Source organism: Rhynchophorus ferrugineus, unplaced genomic scaffold, assembly GCF_030347505.1.
Source record: "Rhynchophorus ferrugineus isolate W39M unplaced genomic scaffold, kcgeb_rfMv2 rfM1, whole genome shotgun sequence".
Taxonomy (NCBI): Eukaryota; Metazoa; Arthropoda; class Insecta; order Coleoptera; family Curculionidae; genus Rhynchophorus; species Rhynchophorus ferrugineus.
Genome location: NW_027472580.1, coordinates 32,261,357 through 32,283,680, shown reverse-complemented (window position 1 = coordinate 32,283,680; position 22,324 = coordinate 32,261,357). Strand labels below are relative to the sequence as shown.

General features: G+C 29.3%; 1 protein-coding gene across 6 annotated transcripts in view; it reads left to right on the top strand.

The window, feature by feature from the left end:
* pot (zona pellucida domain protein papillote) overlaps window positions 1-22,324 on the top strand; it is a 164,850-nt gene that overhangs the window by 135,477 nt on the left and 7,049 nt on the right. For all 6 annotated transcript variants that reach the window (XM_076403992.1, XM_076403969.1, XM_076403998.1 and 3 more), the window contains 5 exons: window positions 8,362-8,582; window positions 10,896-11,033; window positions 12,288-12,424; window positions 19,372-19,586; window positions 20,915-21,081. In XM_076403992.1, the coding sequence (XP_076260107.1) occupies window positions 8,364-8,582; window positions 10,896-11,033; window positions 12,288-12,424; window positions 19,372-19,586; window positions 20,915-21,081 (876 nt within the window). In that variant the 5' untranslated portion in view covers window positions 8,362-8,363. The remainder of the gene's footprint in view (window positions 1-8,361; window positions 8,583-10,895; window positions 11,034-12,287; window positions 12,425-19,371; window positions 19,587-20,914; window positions 21,082-22,324) is intronic.

The following is a 22,324-nucleotide window of genomic DNA, read 5'->3' as shown; positions in this document are numbered from 1 at the left end:
AATAAAACCTAGTGGTAACGTAGGAAATTATGGATAAAACCACTTGTAAGTTAAAAAATAATCATATTTGAATCTAAATTAAGTTTATTGTGCTGAACAGTCTTATGCGAGTAAAAAATAACTCAAATTACATCAATTTTAATGTATAGTATTTAATCCTTGTGGTGGTTTTATTCTTAATTTTGATTAATTCCAATGATAATTATAATTACTAGAGATCGCCCTGTAGTCTAAATTCGACCACAATTTATTAAGTTAATCAAGTTCTTCTCAGAACAGAGTAGCGAATATAAATTAAAAATAATATGTTACTAAAAGTTGTTTCCATAGTGTTTTCAATATAAGATAAGAAATATATTTGATATATAACATTAATTAAAATAATATATGTCTACACTAACTATTTTTAAATGGTATTCAATTAAATCTAATTGTCATTAAGTTTCAAAAATAAGAAAAGTAATGTTAAGTTTAAATTGCTACACTACTGAGCATTATAGCAAAGGTATCGTATTATTATTTACAAAACCGAAATAACTTCACAGCATCAAATATAAGTATACATAATCTTTGGGTATTCTTATGATATAAATATGAATATGGAATAATAACTGAAGTAGTACATAATTCTACCATATATTAAAACGGGAATATATGAAAAAAACAATTTTTAAATTGATTTTTAATTTTAGCAAATATATTAAAATAATAACAAACACAGCTACATATTTTTTGTAGTTTAGAAATGTATATTAAATGAATGTATATACAATGTATGAATGTAATCATTAAAATAACTATCGGCTTTTTAAAAGTAAGGTGCATAAATTAAAATATTGCACCATATAAAGAAGCATATGAAAATAAATATATAAATAAAATATAAGTCTTATGTGAAAATTTCATCACTATATAAATTAACAAAATTCAAGAATAACAAGAATCCCTTGTCCTCTTTGTTTACAATATATTTAAATTTTCGAAATCATTCTTTGATGTCTCGTGAATAAAACTAAGGAAAATTAAAAGGTAATGAAAGTTATTCCTCGATATAATCTATACCATCTTTAAACGTGCCAAGCAAATTTTCATGCCTCCATTATGCTCCTATTTTCCTCAAAATGAGAGTGCATATTTTCACTAAGCCGATTAATATATAGAGATAATGAAACAATTGCTTATTAGATCATAGTTTTACAAATGTATTGCATAACTAAAGGTACCAAACCAAAGTGTAGATCCATTACAAATATTGATTACAACAAAAACAACGAAGAGATTATTCTGTTCTATTATTAGATTATCTAATGAAGAAAATTTGTTCATAATAGGGAGAAACACAAAAAACTTTACAATGCAATATCATTTCTAAAATTCAACATATTCCTTATAATGCTATTCTAAGTGAATAAATATGTCATCTTAACAAAAAAAGTCTATTTAAGGACACGATATCTGTATGGTATTTGCTTGTTAATTATCCATAAACAACTCAACGGCAATAAGTCTCTTTTATGATGGCGATTGTACGCACGATTTGCCAAGTTTATTCGCAAATGTGTTTACTGTCACAAACAATGCGTTGATTTAGGATGCAAACGCATTAACCACCTTTGTAAGAAGAAGAAGACCCTGAACACGACCACGTAACAATATGGATTCACTTATTGCGAGACTATCGCATTCGTTGGTGTTGATTGTACAACTTGAAGCAAAAATCTTGATGCAATTGACATTCTTTATTGTGTTTCATATACGCAAGGTCACAAGATAATGACTCAAATATAGTAAAAAATATTGATTTAATTACTTTCTAAATGTTATATTGAATATGAGGATGTTCATTGCTAAAACTAAAGGTTGCTTTCAGTATAACTGGGCAAAATCTTGTCAAAAAAGTCAAGGAAAAATATAAGTAATGTTAAATGTTAAAAAAGTCAAGTGTGAAACATCCAGTACAAATTCTCTATATAAGTCTAGTGTGAATACGTGCTAATTATATTAATATAATTTTAATGTGTTAATATACGGAATGAAATGAGTTAATAAGCAATTTGCAAGTGCAGTACATATGTCGTGAATATATTGTGTTTAAATAGAACCTTAATACAAAAATGATTTGTGATTTTGAAGTTGTAAATAACCTGTTAGCTATATTTTCAATGTATTCATTAAGTATTTTACTAAAAATTGGGGTATAACTAAATCTTATATATTAGGCTTAAATTATTATTTTATAATCAAATTATAATACGTGATTTAGTGAATATATTTAAATAATACTCGTAATAATATATTTTATATTCTAGTTCTATATGTTCCATTTATTTCATTTAAATCAAATTAAATTTAATATATCAATTACATTGATTAAATATTTAATGTATCTTATGTGCTTGGATCTATTCTGATCAATTTTCCCCTGTGAAAAATCATTCAGTGAGAAAAATTGTTACAATATATATTCATTAAAATACCGAAAATTTAATACTTTTTCTACTTTTTCCCATATGTCTGGCAATATTTTCGACACCGTATTGAAAGAATGAGGTTGTCAGCGGTCCAATCATCCTCTCATTTTCGCTCTTCTTCCGCATTAAGTATGATGGGTATGGCAGAACTTCCCATTCGAGCTGCACTAGTGTCTCCCTCTCTACTCTTACAACATGTGGTCGAGCGTTGTCATGGAAGATGTTGACTTTGCGTCTGTTACTTGCCATTGTTGGTCTTTTTTTACTGGATGAATACGTTATTCGTCGATAATCGTAATTAATGTCGATAGATCTGAACAAGCCTTATGGCTATGAACATTTGACTTCGGTGTTAATGTATATAGTGCTCTCTTCTTCTTATAATGTACTCTTATGGAACAACCCAAGCCTTTTTGAGCTTAACATTACCTTAGTAGATCCTCTCTTTATCGCTAATCACAGTACGCGACAGAATACCTTTTTTCTGCCTGGTCAGTAACGATTATCAGTTGTCAATTTGCAATTAGTCATCATTCTTTCAATTTATAGTATTCCATCTTTTTTGGTCCCCCAGGTCATTCTTTGTTATTGAACATCAAGGTCAACTATGTATTTATGGAATAAAAAGATAATATACACAAGTATAATTGATTATATAATCTATTCAAGAATATTTGTATATAACTCATCTAAATTTGTGAGTTTTAGTTCAGTTTGACTTTGCAATGAATCAAAATATTAATCTAAATAAAATAACTAAACACAAATACTGTTACCAAATATTAACATTATAGTAAATCTAATGCATATATTATCGAAGTAATTAAAACTACAATTAAGTACACAGTTGTAATAGTTCTTAGTTTGGGGTTGTGTTTAATTATATTTACATTAAGTCTTTTCCGTACCCCCTATGAGTTGGAGTTGAAGGCGCGTTTTTTAAACAGTTTTATTCCCTGGAAGTCTTGTCCTCCTAAGTAAAATTATATCATATATCCAAGTAATATTTTACTTTCATTAGAGAGCATATTTACCTTTTACGCTTAGTCCTTGGGTCCTTCGTTATAGTGTTTCCTTGTAAAAACACTTACATTACTCTACTTCCCATAGTTTATTCTGTTAAAGAAGCAGTTATTAACCGTTCCTGTTTCTAGCATGAAGTACAATATATACAATATGTATAATAGTGGTATAATAAATGTTATGACTAATAAAACCTACTCAATTTTTATTCCAACATTTATCTTTTCCCACCAAGTTTTGTTGTTATTATACTATTTTTATTATCATCTTGCGATGAGTAACCATTGGGCATATTGGTCTCATTCTGAAATATCCATGTCTCATCTAAATATCTAAATAGAATCCATACCACCTATGAGTTGGAGTTGAAGGCGCGTTTTTTATATAGTTGTATCATCTGGAAGCCTTGTCGTCCTTACTAAAATTGTATCATATATTCAAGTAATATTTTACATTCATTAGAGAGCATATTTACTTTTTACGCTTAGTTCTTGTATCCTTCGTTAGAGTGTTTCCTTGTAAAAACACTTACATCACTGTACTTCCCCTAGTTTCTTCTGCTAAAGAAGGAGTTATTAACCATTCCTGTTTCCAGTATGAAGTACAATATGTATAATATATATAATAGTAATATAATGAATGTTATGAGTTATAAAACCTACTCAATTTTTATAAGATTTGTTGTCATTGTACTATTTTTATTTTTATTTTTATCAGAGTAATAGTAAACAGCGATTTGAAATTTATCAAAACAAGCAAAACATTAAAATATCGATTGCCGGTTTATAATCTCTTACCACCACAGTTTTGAAGAATTTTGAATACGTATGACAACCAGACGACTTTGGCAGGCTACTTCGGTTACATATTCAAACTTATCAGACACTATTGTGTCTCTTTTTAACTAGAATAAAATGAGAGCGAAAATATTGTCTGATTCTAAAACGAATTTATAAATTGCGGCAGGCAATACATTAAACATATTGATCACGTATGTACAAAATTCTTTGTATAGACAAATATATGAAGCATATATGTTTCTAAAGAGTGAGTTATGCTTTTCCCCAAATTTGTTAGCAGTAAACCAGATTCTGAACTCAAAATACAATATATACCTACGCATTTTAACTTTATATTAAATATTTTATAGAACATTAGATCCTTTACTGATCCATATTGCAAAAATAAAAATAAATAATAGATTATGTACAGGTTACTTAAAACATTTGTTGGGAAATAAAAAAATTATAATTTTAAAAAATCCTTGTTTAATGGCTAGAAAGTTAATCGACCAATTTGAATTCTCCAGTGCAGCAAGGTGCAAAAACTTTCAAAATACCACAAATAGGGTTAATACAAGAATATGCTGATTAACAGAGTACGTATTTTACGATTACATAAGATTGCTTTTAGCATAAACAAATAGTTTTAGGAAATACCGCACTTTCTCACACTGTGAACATACGCGGGATTTTAAAATTCAACAATGAAGTTTTATTACATAAGTGTATATTGAGGCATATTATAAAGAAAATCAGTATATTATTCGATTATTAAGCTGCATTAAAGTTATATAAATTTTTTTAATAACAAACTTTTGAAATAAGTCACTTGAATCAATGTGGCATTAGTTTTGGAATAAATTATCGTTACTCGGAAAATTCACCCCAAGCTGTAAAAGTTTTATCGGGAATCCATCTTCGAAATTTGATTTTAAATGAAAAATTCGCATTTTTGAACATAAAAATCTTTGGAATATTTTGTGATTTGAGCCAGATTTGTATTCTCATAGTGATCTGATTCTATTCTTCACAGATATTTTTTTTCTCTTTGTGATTCCATAATCTGCTCTATAGGCAATAAGTATTTCTTATATCTATATTATATATACATGACATATAGAAAATCATTTCATTAAGCGATCTCTTATATAAAATATTATATTAATTAATTAGCCTTATTCTAAAGTCTATATTTGTCCAGTAAGCAGATCAGGTGGTGTTAAACGTTTTAGTCTAAGCACTTCACTATCACGTCCCATATTTAGTTGTTTGGCGAGTACGTTGAGATGCAGTGACACTCTTTCGAAGTATTTTATTTGAAATATAGTACGGAGCATCAACAATGGCACCCAACATTTTGTTTTGCAACCGTTGAATGATGGATATATTAGATTTGCTAGCTGTAGATCCATAGTTGAATTCCATATGACCATATAGGCTTGAGTATAGAATCATATAGCAATACCTTGTTATCTGATGATAACTTGAATTTGCGTGCGATGAGACAATTTATTTGATATAATTTGAGTCCAAGTTGTTTTCGTTTAGAGAGTATGTGCTTCTTCCAGTTTATGCATCGGTTTAAGTGCATAACAAGATATTTAATATGCTCTGCTTGGGGGAGTTGACAATGATTGATATTCACTGGTGGACATGTTCTTCTACGCAGGGTAAACGTTACTTGGGTGGATATTGTTTCATTGGCTATAATGTGCCTTGTTATCAACCATAATTTTTTGACTCCAGGAGGGTTTGTAAGTTTACTGATGCTGTGACTGAATCTTAATGAGATGCTAAGATTGCTGTGTCGTCTGCGTATATTGCCACAGTAGTTATTTTTGTGGTGGGCAGATCGGGCGTATACAGAAGATACAGTACTGGACCCAGTACACTACCTTGCGGAACTCCTGAATGTCTATCAGTGAGATACGATTTTAGTAACTGACAGCCCGTATGCCATACTTTGTCAAAAGCCTGAGATATATTCAGGAAATCAACCGATCAATATATTTTATAATTTAGGTCAGTGTTTGCTTTGTTTCTGATGTTTCTGTGTTTGTTTGAAACTGATGTTCGGGAATAATTTTTCTTTTTTCTATTATATAGTTTAGCTTCTTTTTGAATAGTTTCTGGAAAACTTTCAAAATTACCGGTAATAAACTTCACAGATAAAAAATTAAACTTGCAAATAAATATAATCGATGTGAATTATCAATATAACAGTGTATCAATAAATTTTATTCCTTATATGAAGATAAAACGGCACTCTATAACATCGTAAACACTTATACAACATACCACACGTTACAGAGTTGTGAAATATGCTTTGCTGTAGCTTGAATAGGACTTTCTGACGCACACAGAGTATTTACCAGACATAGTGCCTTCAAAGGACAGCGCTTCAAAATGCTAAAAGTTACGAAAATAGGGTCTGCTAAACCAGTATTGATCTTTGAACATGCCATTGGGAATGATGGAACATGTTTTTCTTACTATATATTCTGTTAATTATTCTCAATAAATTCTTTTGTAAAGTGAGAAAAATCAGACTATTCTATTCGAAAGAGTGTTAAGAGAACAATTTAATATTAATACACAACTGGCAACAAAGATTGAAGCCTATACGAGATAATGTCACTAAACGGCTAAACTTAATGCACAACGTCCAATATAATACGATTCTGTGTGATAACGTAGCGGAATATTGAATTAAAATTAATAGACTAGAACACGTGAAATGAGCTGCTCTAAAAGGCGATAACCCGCTCAAAATTATAGTCCGAGCATTTCATCGGTAGTAAATGTTCCTAAAATGACACAGCGATATGTTTTGGTCATTTTCGTATTACGACTGGTCGGTTACGCACCATCCATTCCGGCGAAATTCGAATTTGTTACCAGTGTTGGATTACCATTACGACTAACGTCGGAGATAACAGTAAATTTACAAATGCTGTACGTTCCTATTTACTAATATACAGGATGAAAAATGGATACAAAAATGGGAAAATAATACTTAATTTATCTCTGCAATGTATTCGTTTTGCTTAAAAAAAACGGATACCGTAAACATAAAAAACCGTATTATATATGAATCAAATGGGGGAGTCCTTTTTCAGAAAATTGCCGAAACGTGCTTTGCAAACTAAATAATAAATATAAAAAAAAACAAAACAAAGATACATGTTTGATGACTGAATTATAGAATTTTATATATATTTATACATTCGGACGTTCAAAATCTTACTTAGGTTATCGTACAATAATAACTTTTATATTTTATAACGATATTGACGAAAAATATTGATGTATATTTTAAGGAATTAGTCATTTAATTTCCGTATACTTATATACTTTAGGACATAATGTATAGGTAACTACCTATTTTATAAATTCCATTTCGGAAGTGAGTATTCGGAAGGGTATTTAAACTACACTTGCTATTATGTCTTTAACCTTATTTTTAACCGACTTAGAATAGGAGGAGGTTCTATGTCCGGCTGTATATTATTTTTAATGTATGTTCTCTTACTTCTCCGTAAATTGTGTGCTGATTTTCAAAATTCTTTTTATTCGAAAGAGGGCACTTCCGAGGTGGTCCCATTGTGTGTGTCCCATATTTTTAGTTACTCCTTATTTATTCTTTGACGTCGGTTCAATTTTTTTGTTAAAAATATTTTATTTATATCTGTTTTTACTGATTTTGATGAGAACAGACAGAAATCATAGGAAACTAAATCTGCCAATAGAGTTACTGTTATTACAATTTCTATTTCCATTAATTGATTATTTTGGACTGTGTAAATGTTATCTTATATCGATGATTGTTTTTGTCTTCACTAAACCAGGCCTTTTTTATGAATGTTTACACCCAACTCTGTCAAAAGTATTGAAAATGTTGAATTCATTTTATGTTACAAGTAACTGATAAAATAATCCTCTTTCAAATTTCTTATTATTTTAGAAACTACAAAGTTTCTTAAATACAGTTGTTCTTATATTTTTAGTTCGTTAATAGCTCTGAGATCTTCTGCTGTGATATAATTTCTGTAACGTTCATTTGATATAAACGTTTTTTGTTTCAGACATGTCTCCCCTAAAAGCCCTAATAGTCGTGGTGCTAGTGACAGCAGCTGCCGCCCAATCGAATTATGCTGATCAAGCTAACAACATCGAATACCAAGGAGATGGTCTACCACCAGAAGCGACCTTGGACGGCAAGGTTACGAAGCTCGATGATCTCAGTCCAGTGATATTTTTAAATAGAACTAAAGCAGCTCTCAATTGTGCAGCAGGATCTATGCAGGTAAACTAATTGTTAAGCGCAATATATAGTTGGCGAAAAAGATTTCGGTTTTTCTTAATAGATGATTCTGAAGCCGCATACACTAATACATAAGATGAAGCCATAATATAACGCGTAATGTTTGTGTCGCTCAAAAGTATGTATATCCCAACAACTAATTGAAGCTATTAGAAGAGGCGGTTAAAAAGGTCCTAGTTTAATAAAATTCCCACTCTCATGATAAATAGACTATATACACCAATAGTGGAAAGACAAAAACTGAACAAATTTTGGCTTCCAACTGAATAGATTTATTATATTGTCCCTTCTGACTACCATTTGTTTCGATATGTGAAAAATTATCTTAATAGTGAGACTTGAAAAAAACACGCTTCTGTTTTTTTGCTCCGATATATACAGTCAGGGGGTTATGATTTTATGAAACATGTATACAGTAAAAGCTTATATATCAGAAGGCCACATATATCAGTGATAAGCCATTAACCTCACAATATTAAGTTAATTTAGGAAATAAATACATTAAAGTATTTTTACAAATTTATGTACTTTTTCTAATTTACGGATAATCTAAGACATATGTAAAATATTATTTTAAAACATCTTTTAGATCATCTTCCTGATATCATAATAAATAATTGTCGTTCCGTTTTTCGTTAATAGTTAATAATATTTAATGCTTTTTGAATATTAATACCATAATTAACAAACAGAAGAATTTACAATTCTATATTAGCGTGAGATTTAAAAATGTTAAATATAAAGGAACAGAAATAAATATTGACTATTTTCTTTACTTTACCACATCTCAGTTTTAAAAATTGGGTCGTTTCCTGACAACATGTTTATGGTCATATTACCCTTACCTGACAGTTTCCACCTAATCCGTTCCAGATTTTTCCACTCACGAAATCCGTTTGTTATTGTCGAGTTGCGGCTTTCCGTAAATTGTTAGTAGATTAGCGTCATACGAAGACCAGTGCGATAGTATTGCTTAGATTTAAAAGGTTTTAGATTCTCAGTTAGAGAATATTAGAATATAGCAATTATACAGAAATCTTTATTAGTGGATCTTCCCCGATGCTCGAACTGAAGAAAAAAATATTAAGCATCCAATTTAGGTTACATGAATTAGGTCATTATTGAGATGTTAATGTTGTTACTTGCATAAGAAGAAATGCACGTCAATGTTCCTGCGGTTTGAACATTCTCAATAAACAGAGACTGACTCAGGATACATCAGTAACTAATAACCTCCTGTTGTAGTCCTAGATAACTCAGGAACTTGTTAACAAAATAGTACACAAAATGAAGAGTGTAGTGACAACTAATTATGATAAGTTTAAATATTTCAACGTAGTACACAATACTGCCAATAAGATAATTGTATTTGGCATAAATACTGTCAAAGTGTAAGCACCCTTTTCGGATATACATAAAATTTTGTATACGATGGACATTATGGCTTGTACCTTGGCAAAACTAAACATGTGATCGATGTCTGGACGTCATATTTATGGTCATATTAACATTAGCGTGCATAGCTTAATTTGTGATATATACAGTGAGAAATCGTATTGCACTCGAAAAAAGTAACTATTGTTTGTTACTGACCCGACGTCAGTTTTAACAGAGTTGCCAACTTATAAATTTATAGGGAATCTATGGGGAATATCATGTTGATTGTGGATATATTGTGAATTAACGTTATGCGGGAATAAAAACGGAAACATTAACGATTCTAATTTTTATGTAACATTGACTTCAGACATTACCAAACGATGTATATATATATATATATATATATATATATATATATATATATATATATATATATATATAGCGAACCTGGTATGTATAAGTCAGATAGTAAATTCAATAATTCAATGAAACACATTATTCTATCTTGATATGACAACGTATTCTGGTTTGATTTAAGCCCTGAGACGGTGGTGTAACGGGGCTCGTTCTGCAGATGTGTAGAGATGATCAACAATTTTTTTTCAAGTTCTTAATTATTGCTTTATTACTGATTATTGCTTTGATTAAGAAGTACCTAACCAAGTAACTCCCTAATAATGTAAGATTATCAAAAGTATTAAAAGCCTAAACTTAAATCTAAATCATAAATAATATAAATAACGAATAGCAGGTAATTAGGTCAGAAAATCCTTAGGAATAAAATTTAGACAGAACAGTGATGAGCAGGTCATTGAAACTTTTTATCTGAACATGAATTCATAATATTGCACGCTATTCATCTAATTTTGGCAATATGATTTCCTTTTTTCTTATTAATATATTCTCTGTTCACAGGTCGAATTAAAATTCAATAATAAATTTTATGGAATTGCTTACGCCGATTTCGATCGTAATTCAGCATGCCAAATAGCTGGAAAAGGCGGACTAAGCTACAAATTGGAATTGCCATTAAAAGGATGCGGTACGAAACAAGTAAGTATATTGTAATTAGAATGATTTTTCTAGTATCTAACGATATAAATTATATAGGAATATATAGACTATTAAATGAAAAGGAACATAATATATGCTGTTTTTTATAGAATAAAGTAAATCAGGAAACTTAAGAAATACATAACAATATTTTAATAAAATACTGGAATGAACTAAACTTACATCATTATAAAATTATAATATACCTATTAAAACTAATTGGAATTCTAACATAATTTTATTTATTTAGTTAAAGTTCGTTATTTTTAAATAAATTAAATAATTAAGTCTCATTCTTGTGAAATTATAAGAAAATCAAGCGAATTTGCAAAAAAATCAGCTTCTAATATATTTAAAAATTAGATATTAGTATATGTTTGAGGTTAAAATTAAAATCTTCAATATATCAACAAATAGCTTTATTCATATTTAAAACACTTTTTTTATCATTTATGGTAAATTAATATATTTCTATATTAATCAAATATAATATAATTAAGTTATTTACTATCTTATAGTAAAACTTGTTTTCGAAAATTACTATTTCTAAAATTTGTCTTACTGCCAAACTAAACAGATGCTATAAATTTTTCATATTACATAAAGTTTTGCAAGAACATAAAATCTTTAATTACCTTCAGTTTTCTCAACAAAAAAAGGCAAAATTAAGAAACTTAAGAAATATGTGACAATTTTTTATTCTAAGCTTAACAAAGGCGAAATTTATAACATCATAAAATTAAATTATATAAGGGAGTTTCCTTGTTTAGATTAAATTGAATTTGCCGCTCACTTTCATTTAGGAATAATGCAAATATTTTGCATAAATATTTTGCGTAATATTATCGTTTAGATAATATATATAAAAAAAAGTAAATTTACACAAATAAGTGTACATACTTTATTGGACACAGAGTTTAATATTGTAAAAACTGGCAGAGAAAAACGCATTATTAAAAAACAATATTCCGCAACTTAAAATATTAATGAATGAAAATTACGTTAATTATTTCTATTATTTAATAGAACTTCCTTATATTGTCAGTCCCAACTAATGCACTATAATAAAATAATCAGGCATGGAGCTATTAAAATTTCTTTTAAAAATACTTCCAGTGTTAAATTGATATTATTAAATGTATTATTTAGATCTATCATATAATGATTAGTTAATTATATAACTATATTTTACAAGTTTATGTAGGTTAGAGTTGTTAATTAATATATTATTAATGATTTTTTAAAAATATTTAGGACCCTCAGCGTGTTTTTACCAATAACATTGTCGTGAGGTTCCATCCTGGATTGGAAATGGATGGTGATGAAATCATAACAATCGTCTGCCGATATCCACCACCAGTTGCTCCAGTACCACCTATTCCCCTACCTATGTAAGTACCTTAGATCAAAACCAATAAGTAGCATCTCTAATCTTTTAGTTTCTGTCATGAATAATTATATTTCTTCTTCGAATACAAGTTTCCCTAATCGATTAGAGACATTGCTTGACATTACTAAATTTAGTTTTCAGCCTCTAAAAATGAGGTAAATAAGTAATATTTACTTCCTAATCTATTAAATTTATTTTATATATAATAACAAGCTATTGAAATTAATTCCGAATATATTTTAAAATACTTTCCTTTATAATTGGAATCTTTTATTTAAATTTATAAATTAAAGAAAATCGTTTTTACCATAAGATTACCTTTACCATTTTATATCTTAGTGCATCGGGACACATTAAATATTCCATGAAATATTTAATATTTGAAACAAATCAAAACATGGAAATATTCAATCGATTGGAATTATAAATTGAAATATTTAATTTAATATAATTTAATATACAATTATAACTAAACTGAAGTTTTGTAAAAAATGTTATAATGAAACTATTATCTTATCTACACAAAAAATACCAAACCTTACATTTAATGAATAGTTACTAATTAACAAACACGATAAATAATAACTAAAATCTAGTATTATTATTTATAGATCAATTATCAAAAATAACTTTAATATTAACAAAATACACGGAGAAAAATAAACGACTCATAATTATCCACAAGATTCGTTTATACCTTCTCAATAGTTTTCTTTCATCGAGTCAATGATGCTGGTTAATGAAGCGACAATGAATAACCCTAATAAGCACACAAAGGCGCAAATATTTTTGCTTTGCTTAACCAAAGCTGTGCAAAACTAATTATCTTGAAGCTTGTCTTTATAGAAAATTTACTGAAGCTAGACGTTGTGGCGTTAAAGTTAAAAATTAATATTACTAAAATATCTATTCGTATAGAACATAAACTGTCAATTGCAAAAGGGTAATGCGACAAAATTATTTTCTTATTAAATGTGATAATTCAGAGATTAGTGATACACACAATATTTGATGTAATATCGAATAGTTTTAATTATTTCGTATTAATTTCATCTATATTTATACTGATCTCACATACTTCTTTTATTAGTGACTTTGGATAGTCTTTTGTTGAATATTAATTGCATCGAATTAAGTTGGCAATACATATTGGAGAAGCATTTAAGAGGCTTCTCAAATGGACTAATAAAAAACAACCAACTTTAATTCGCATCATCACACCAAATGGCTACAATCAAATGTTGCATATATAAGTAATCATTAGACCCGAAATGATAAACATATAATAAGATTAAGCAGAAGAAGCTGGAAATCACATTGATAACAATAAGAAATATAAGGAGAAACACCATCCGCGGATATCTGCGATTACGGTTTTAGTAGCTTACAGCAAACTATATCTTGTTAACCCTACCAAATGCAGTTCAAAATTTATAACCATGAATATTTCGCTTCAGTTCTGATGTGGATGGCGAACCAGGACTAATTAATGAGTTTTTACGATTAGCATTGTCGCAGTAGATCCATTTTCAATCAGCAAACACAATACTCCTCAGGAAACACTTCTTTTTAGCCTTTAGAAATGACATGTTCAGTTGGCACACGTGATGGTCATGTTCTCTCCATTTGGATCATTGATTGATTCAACTGTTGACCTGAAATTTGAGGATTTGCACTAGTTTTTTTTTTAAATAAAACTGGTGAGACTTTTTGGTCCTCTAGGCCCTTCTTTGTTATTGACAACGAAATCGCCGTTTTTAAATAATTGAAAGCAATAACTGCAATTTATTACCAGATATATTTCGACAACTTTCTTCTAATCGAACAACAAAATAATGACTGTCAAAAACCAATTTGAACCTTTCCATGATGAAGTATATAATGAATCGCTCAATAATACTAATGTTGTTGTTTTGCATAAAGAAATGTTAAAACCATCAAATTTCTTAGTTAGTTACATAGAAACTTTGCATATGCCCAACAGATATCACTGAACAAAATACATGCAAATACCTAATATATTATATACAAACATAGTCTATCCAATCAAATAGTGAAATGGCCTCAATTAATTTTATGAGATCAAAACATCGCAATGTTGCCTTATTTAACTTACACTTTTAGTTTATTTTGGGTTTGATATGTAACGAAATTCCATTATAAATAAAATAAGAAAACCAAAATGGTGCTATGAAATATAAATTATTTGTTATATCTAATGCATATATTACCGAAGGGCTTTATGTACAGTTAATTTAACAGCCACAATTGTTTGTAGAGTTATATTATTATATTTACATTGAACTCTTCTAAGCTACCCATGGAGACATAATTCGTCTTACTAACAATTGCATATCCAAGGAAAATATTTTACTTTTATTAAAAAACCTATATGAGAGCATTTTATGTTCAATTATTGTTTCCTTTATTGATGGGTTCCTTAGTCAAGTCATTTTTACATCACTGTATTTCTTCTTAGTTTCGACTGTTACTATTACATGTGTATATTTATCTTATTACACATATATGTAAGCACGTGAATCTTACACACTCTACAAAACAATTTTGTAGTGTTTTCCTATAATAATCATATACTCACCTTTAGTTGTTTAGAGTCTCATCACCCCGTCTTGGTAATTGATTCAATGCTGAATCATAATTCCACATCTAGAAATATTCATTCAATTACTGTCACACTCTGAGCCACTATTCAAGTCAATAACTAAGCTGTTAATTTCCAATCTAACATTACTTCACAATTTCACTTTTTGTCAACTTCTTCTAAGTGTCTGATGGAGTTAGTTGGAGAAACTGAAGGGCGTTATTGTAGACTATTCTTCATCCTGCTTTTATATCTACCTCAACCTTGTATATTAATTGTTGTAGTAATTATTTAAAATCCAATAGCAATTCGATTTGATTAAATATGCAGTGATTGGGAAGAAGACGTTACAGTCTGTGGTCATATTGTTCAGCCATCTCTCTACAGTTTTCAAGCCTATTAAAAAAACAAATTAAATGAAACACAATTAAACGTTTTATTTATAATTACCTGCTTGTATTTTGGATATACTATATCTCATAAATTGTTAAATGCGTTTTAAAATTCCAGAAATAATCCATACAAATACTCAATTTTTATTAATACTGGACAAACAAATATATTAAAAGATTTTTAACAAATGATTGTTAGAAACATTTAGTAAAATCATAGAGAGCAAATTAATCCTAATAAGTAATAATATTATATAAATGACATACTCATTTTTTTCACACTCGCATAATAAACATCTGTGAGCTATAAACCCTCGCAGCGCATACTGTACAATATGGTTAAACAAACAACAATCTCCTAAGACTCCTCGCAAAATTAAATATCAATTTTACGATGTCATTTACGACTGGCGAGACGACTACTCGAAAGACGCTGAAGGAATTCGGTGGGATCGCGGACGCTTTCAAATATATTCATTACTTGAAACGGTACGCAAATAAAATTTTATTTTTCCGATGCCTCAGGATATCGTCAATTGGGCAGTAAAGATGGATTTAAAGTAGACACTTCATTCTATCGACAACACTGCGTGACACTTTATAGAATAATACGGCGCTCTAAATACAATGTACGGTATAGCCTGAGCATATAAAATTACAATTTCAGTTTTACATGCCGGTTTATATCTGGAATATTAAATTGTTCATATTGGTAAGGAATTTTTAGAACTAATGGACATATTATAAAAACTATATATGAGTTTCTGATATACGTAAATGTATGGTATGGTATTTAATTTTAACGAATCCTGGTATTAAAAACATCTACTAACACGTCAATTCAAAGTCCCCGATCTGACACATAAATGGCGCTACTAAAATTAAATCCAGATGTTTTTTAGTTAGCTCCAACCCTCAAAAGATGCATGTATAGATTTGACAGCTGTACGATAATTAGTTTGTAAAATATATCATTTTGAGTGAAGCAACTTTTGTTACTGTGAAAAAGATGAATAAAAAGGAATTTCGATTGTTAATAAAATATTGCTTTTTGAAAGGAAAAAAATACAGTTGGCTTGATGCCGGGTTTCCGGACAGTGCCCCAGGAAAATCAACCATCAAAGATTAGTATGATGTATTAGACGTGGTGAAATGAGCACCGAAGAAGATGAACGTAGTGGACGCCTAAAGAAGATTGTTACCGACGAAAACATGAATTTGAATGACCGTAAATTGGAATTGAATGAAACAGTAGACACTCTAAAGATATCAACTGAACGTGTACATCATATCATTCACGAATATTTGAGTATGAGAAAGCTCTGTGCAAAGTGGTTGCTGCGCGAGCTCACTTTTGACCAAAAACAATGACGAGTTGATTATTCGGAGCGGTGTTTGAAGGTGATCAAGCGTAATAAACCTGAGTTTTTGCATTTATATGTGACAATAGATGAAACATGGCTGCATAATTTCACTCCAAAGTCCAATCGACAGTCATCCGAGTGGACTGCACACGATGAACTCGCCCCAAAGCGTGGGAAAACGCAACAGTCGGCTGGCAAGGTTATGGCGTCTGTATTTTGGGATACGCATGGAATAATTTTCATTAACTACCTTGAAAAAGAAAGGACCATCAATAACGACTATTACATAGTATTACTGGACCGTTTGAAGAACTAAATCGCTGAAAAATGGCCGCATTTGAAGAAAAAGAAAGTGCTGCTTCATCAAGACAATGCACCGTGTCACAAGTCAGTGAAAACGAAGGCAAAATTCCATGAATTGGACTTCAAATTGCTTCCTCATCCTCCGTATTCTCCAGATCTGGCCAGCAGCGACTATTCCATGTTCTCAAATCTCAAAAGAATGCTCGCTGGGAATAAATTTTCGTCGAATGAAGAGATGGTCGCTGAAACTGAGGCCAATTTTGAAGCAAAGGACAAATCGTACTACAAAAATGGTATCGAGAATTTGGAGTCAGTCAAATCAGTGTATCACCCTTAAAGGGAATTATGTTGAATATAAAAATTTTGCTAAAAAAATGTGTTTTACTATGGTAGGCCGAGGACTTTAAATTTACCTGTTAATTTTAATATGAAATATAATGTTAAAATATCGGTCAATGTATACCATCTTATCGGTAGCAAATAGATTATAGAATCATAAAATTAAATATCGTTAGGAACAATTCAGTATTTCACGTAGGTTTTTCTATAATTCTGACTGAAGATTACGTTTGGTTATGCGTTATTCTGCAAAAGAGTCAGTAGAAGCAATGTCCGATTAATTCGACATATGTGGTATAACACCTAAGCGCTTGCTTTACAATTTAACAACTAATTTTTCAACATAATGACTTAAAACTTTAATATAAAAACACTATAAAGTTGCCTTGAATTCTCTGGCATATTTTGGTAGTGTTTATTTTGGTGGTGTGCATCAACAATTAACTCTGTTTAATTATAATAAACATAGCTCATATTTTAACCGAGAATAACTTATATGGCGAAGATTACAAGATATTTGAATAATAGACAATTTAGTAGTTACATTTCATTTTATGTTAAAAATGTATCCTGTATTCTAGAATTATTATTAGTATATTCAACGCCTTTTATTCGCATGCTATCACACAAACTCTCATAGTTTCGTCCTCTTCAATCTGCAAGCGGAGTGCTGTCCATCTAATGAATCTAATAAGAATCTTTGGATGTTTTGCTTGATTGTAATACCAGGGGGCTTAACTATGTCACACCACACTCAAATATTTGAGTATTTCTTACGGATGTTCTGGGTGTAAACTTATATTTGTTTACAACATGCATGACTGTAAATCATAATCTTATTATATATTAATATTTTGGATATTCTTCCAACAAGCGAATATAGTCTATATGTTATTTTCGGCTTAGCTAATTTATTTTAACATGGCCCGTCCATTTCAATTTGATATTCAATATCATCATATCCAAATATTTGACACTATGGTACTGTAATTTCATTTGTGGTCAGTATCGACAGATAGAACTGATTCATATAGGATTCTTCGATTCTTATTCCAGCTCTTGAATTTGTTGTTTAGGCTTATGAGTTTTATTCATAAATATATTCTTGGTTGGAGGACCCTTATATCCTTACCAACTTTTTCATGTATTTTCTGTTTCCTTTGATTTTGAAGTCTCTTATGAAAGTTGGATAGTATATACCTTTGATATTTTTATATGTTGTTTCTTGTATGATAAGGACGCAATTTTCAACTGATTCATTTCATATCAAAAGTTTTTCCAATCAGTACATTTGTTAGTAAAAGTGACTCTTCATAAAAATATAAAATGAAATGAAACAAATAAATGACAGTTGGAGTATTGATATGACAACTTACTCTCTAGATGTAGTTATTTAATAAAAGTTTTTAGATTTAATATTGTATTTTTATATTTCTGTAACAAAAACATATTTTCAAGAAATGTGTAGTAAATATTGTTTAGAACATAATATATTTATTTAATATTTCGTCCTCTATTTTCTATTAGTTGATTAAGGATTTCAGTTAACATTTTTTGAAAACGCTATTTTTTAGTAAAAATTAAGTAATATTCGCACTTGTAAAGAATGCCTTAAATATTATATTGTCTGCCAATTTGTACATTAATAGTATTTTGCTTACATATCGATTATGAAAAACGAATAAATATATACGAAACAAAAAATTATCTTAATAAATATTAAAAGTGAAATTATTAAAACGAAAATATATCTGAATATTCTAGGGAACTTCTTTCTAATGACTAACATCATAAGTCTATACATTAAAAATGAGTTTATATTGCTACAAATTACTGAATAGTTACTTAAATACATAAGCACAGACTGATATATGACTGAATGACTTTTCATTCATTTCCACTCAATTTTATTAAAAATAATCATTAACTATTATATTACTTATTTCAGCCAAGAAGCTTCAGTTCCTGTCGCAGCCCTTGAACCACCACTTAAAGGATTCCAGATTCTTCTCATAATATGCGGTATATTATTCTTGTCCTTACTGTTGCTAGGATTAGGGTGTTCCTATTATTGTTTAAGACGACGACCCGTGACTCTGATTCGGCCATTCTCCACTATAGGAACTGAATCAGAAATAACAAAATTGTCCGGAAGTTCACTCGGTAAGTTATATACAGACATATAATACCTTTATTAACAAAAGCAGCGTTCCTTATTTACATTAAGCAGAACTATATTTAGAAGATTGAATAAAGTCCCCCCTCCCTCACTATGTTTATTTAAAAGTAGTAATAATAATAAAAAATATATTTTATTTATCTCTAGATATTAACATAATACTTTCTATTATCTAACATAATTTAACTGTTAGGTGATGGAATCAGCATGTCTATTTGAGATATCAAAATATCGATTTTAATTTTGTTTATATTATATCGTTCACGATTCTAAATGTCAGTTTACAGGATTCTTAGTTCATAATTTCTCTACTTCATTCCAATTAAATATACAGCTGATTGTCTAGAATGGCTCCAAAAGTATAACAGGAGCAGTTTCTACACTTTAGGAATGGCAAAAAAAATTGTAGTACCATAGATCAAAAATGTTGAAAACAAAAATAATCAATTTCAAAAATGCAAAATATTCCAAGTTCACATATTCCAAAATTCATAAAATTTTACATAAAAACTATACCAAATAGTTCATCGACCATAATCACCAAACGATTGCCCCTCTAATTATGAATTCTTTTTAACACTCAATGAGACAATATACAGTTCCACTCTTAAGATACTGAATTCAATGAACGGTGACTTGAACAGATACCAGGTTTTTCAAACGAATACTTCTTATAAAAAAATTACATCCAAAAACGTTTAAAAAAGCTAGCTAGCGGTTTATAATACATCGAATTATTTAAGATAGCAAGTTAAAATTGAAATTGAAACATTGTCTTTATGAAACTAAGCGTGCACAGTCTTGGCAATTATATAGTATAAAGATACCTACACTATTTTTTGTTTTATCTATTAAATTAATTTTCAAATACTTCTAAAACCTAAAACCCAAAACACAAAATTTATTAATTTATGTATTAAAATAAGTCAAACACATATTTTCTTTCAAATCTAAAATCACCCATCCGGTTCGGTATACAATGTGTTTGAATAAAATGGCTGAGTCAGGAGTAAAAAGTGAGAGGATATGAGTAATCTAACACTCCCAACCTAAATTCTATTATATATACTATAACAATATTTAATAACGAATAAAGATAAAATATTTTTTATATTTTTCTTGATATCTTCTAAATACCTTAACTATTATTAACATAATTTAAACTGTTATAATGCATATTAAGTGATTTATATCACGGTCCACACTGATTTTAATAAATCTCTATATTTCAAGTTTCATAACAATTAATTTTTTAAAGACATTTCAGTTTCTTATGTTAATACAATAATGACTACAATTTAAATTGTTTCAGGCACACTTTCAATGTTTGAAGGTCTAAAAATACCACGGGCTCATGCACCAGTGGACATGATTGGTAGCAGTTCCGGAAGCGACGAAGGTCATCTTATTAGTGATACATTACCCTCTGATTATCCCTCAGAATCTCATTCAGAAGTAGAGGAAACGAGATCTTTGCCGGTATGCTATTTTTTCAAATTATATGTTATCTGTAATACGATGTTATTTTATTTAAGTTTTCAAGTTTTCTCTTCCGTTATAGTATTGAAATTGGTAGAATAAGATTGATATACCAACTATCATACTTTTTGAAAAAATACAAACTTAAAATATGTTATGATTCATTATATTTAATTTTATGAGCGCATCCACCATTTACATCATATGGCGCATTCATCATAATCTTCTTTACTGTTCTTCGCTAATTTTAATTTTGGTATTTTGTTAAGCACCAATGTAGTAAAATATGTTTTATTTCCTTTAAATTAAGCAAATATAGCTCTTTTATTTAATTACATTTTCACATACATCGACAAAATTAATAAGAATATAACAGTTTAATCCTAAAAATTATTCCTGGGTCTTCTACTAATATTTACCGTATAATTCCTTTGCAATTTACTCAACGTATTTTTTGAATCTCCTATTTGCATTACCCTTTTAGGGATAAATAATACATGCAAATTATTCGGGTAATATTCGAGCATAAGCCTCGGTAAATGGTAAGTTCTTACATTTGAGGATTAAGCTTCCAGATATTCTTAGTTAACCCTCCCTTATTTGCCAGGATAACCTTTCTGTTTTGAGATATTTATACATAGTGGGCGTCTATTATGAAATTTCGCAATACAAGGTGATGCAAGAATTTATATACAAATTTGTTCAAATTAAAATGTTGAATTCTTATACAATATTAATTTTTTTTAAATTAAAATTTAAAAAAGTATTGATTTTAATATTTTTTAATACTCAATAATTAATTATATTTCAATAAAAGACCAATTATTCGAGTACCACCAATTAAAAATGATCGAAATGAATGGGTTCGACGCAACGAAGAAAAAGCTGAATTGTTCACACAATACTTAGCTAACATATTTCAAAATAATGATATCGTATCTACAATGGATACATCTTCTGTTGATCAACCCGTTGTAGATCTAAATCTAATTTCTCCATTAGAAGTTTCAACTGAAATTGAAAACATTAATCTTAAAAATTAACTGGAATAGATGACATTTCACCTGGATTATTAAAATAGTTGCCACGAAAAGCAATCATTGCGTTGACATATATATTTCGTGCCTGTTTAAGACTGAAATATGTTCCGGAAGGCTTTAAAGTGGCACATATCATAATGCTCAAACAAACTGAAAAACCTGCCGAAAAAATCGAATTTTACAGGCCTATTTCGCTGCTACCT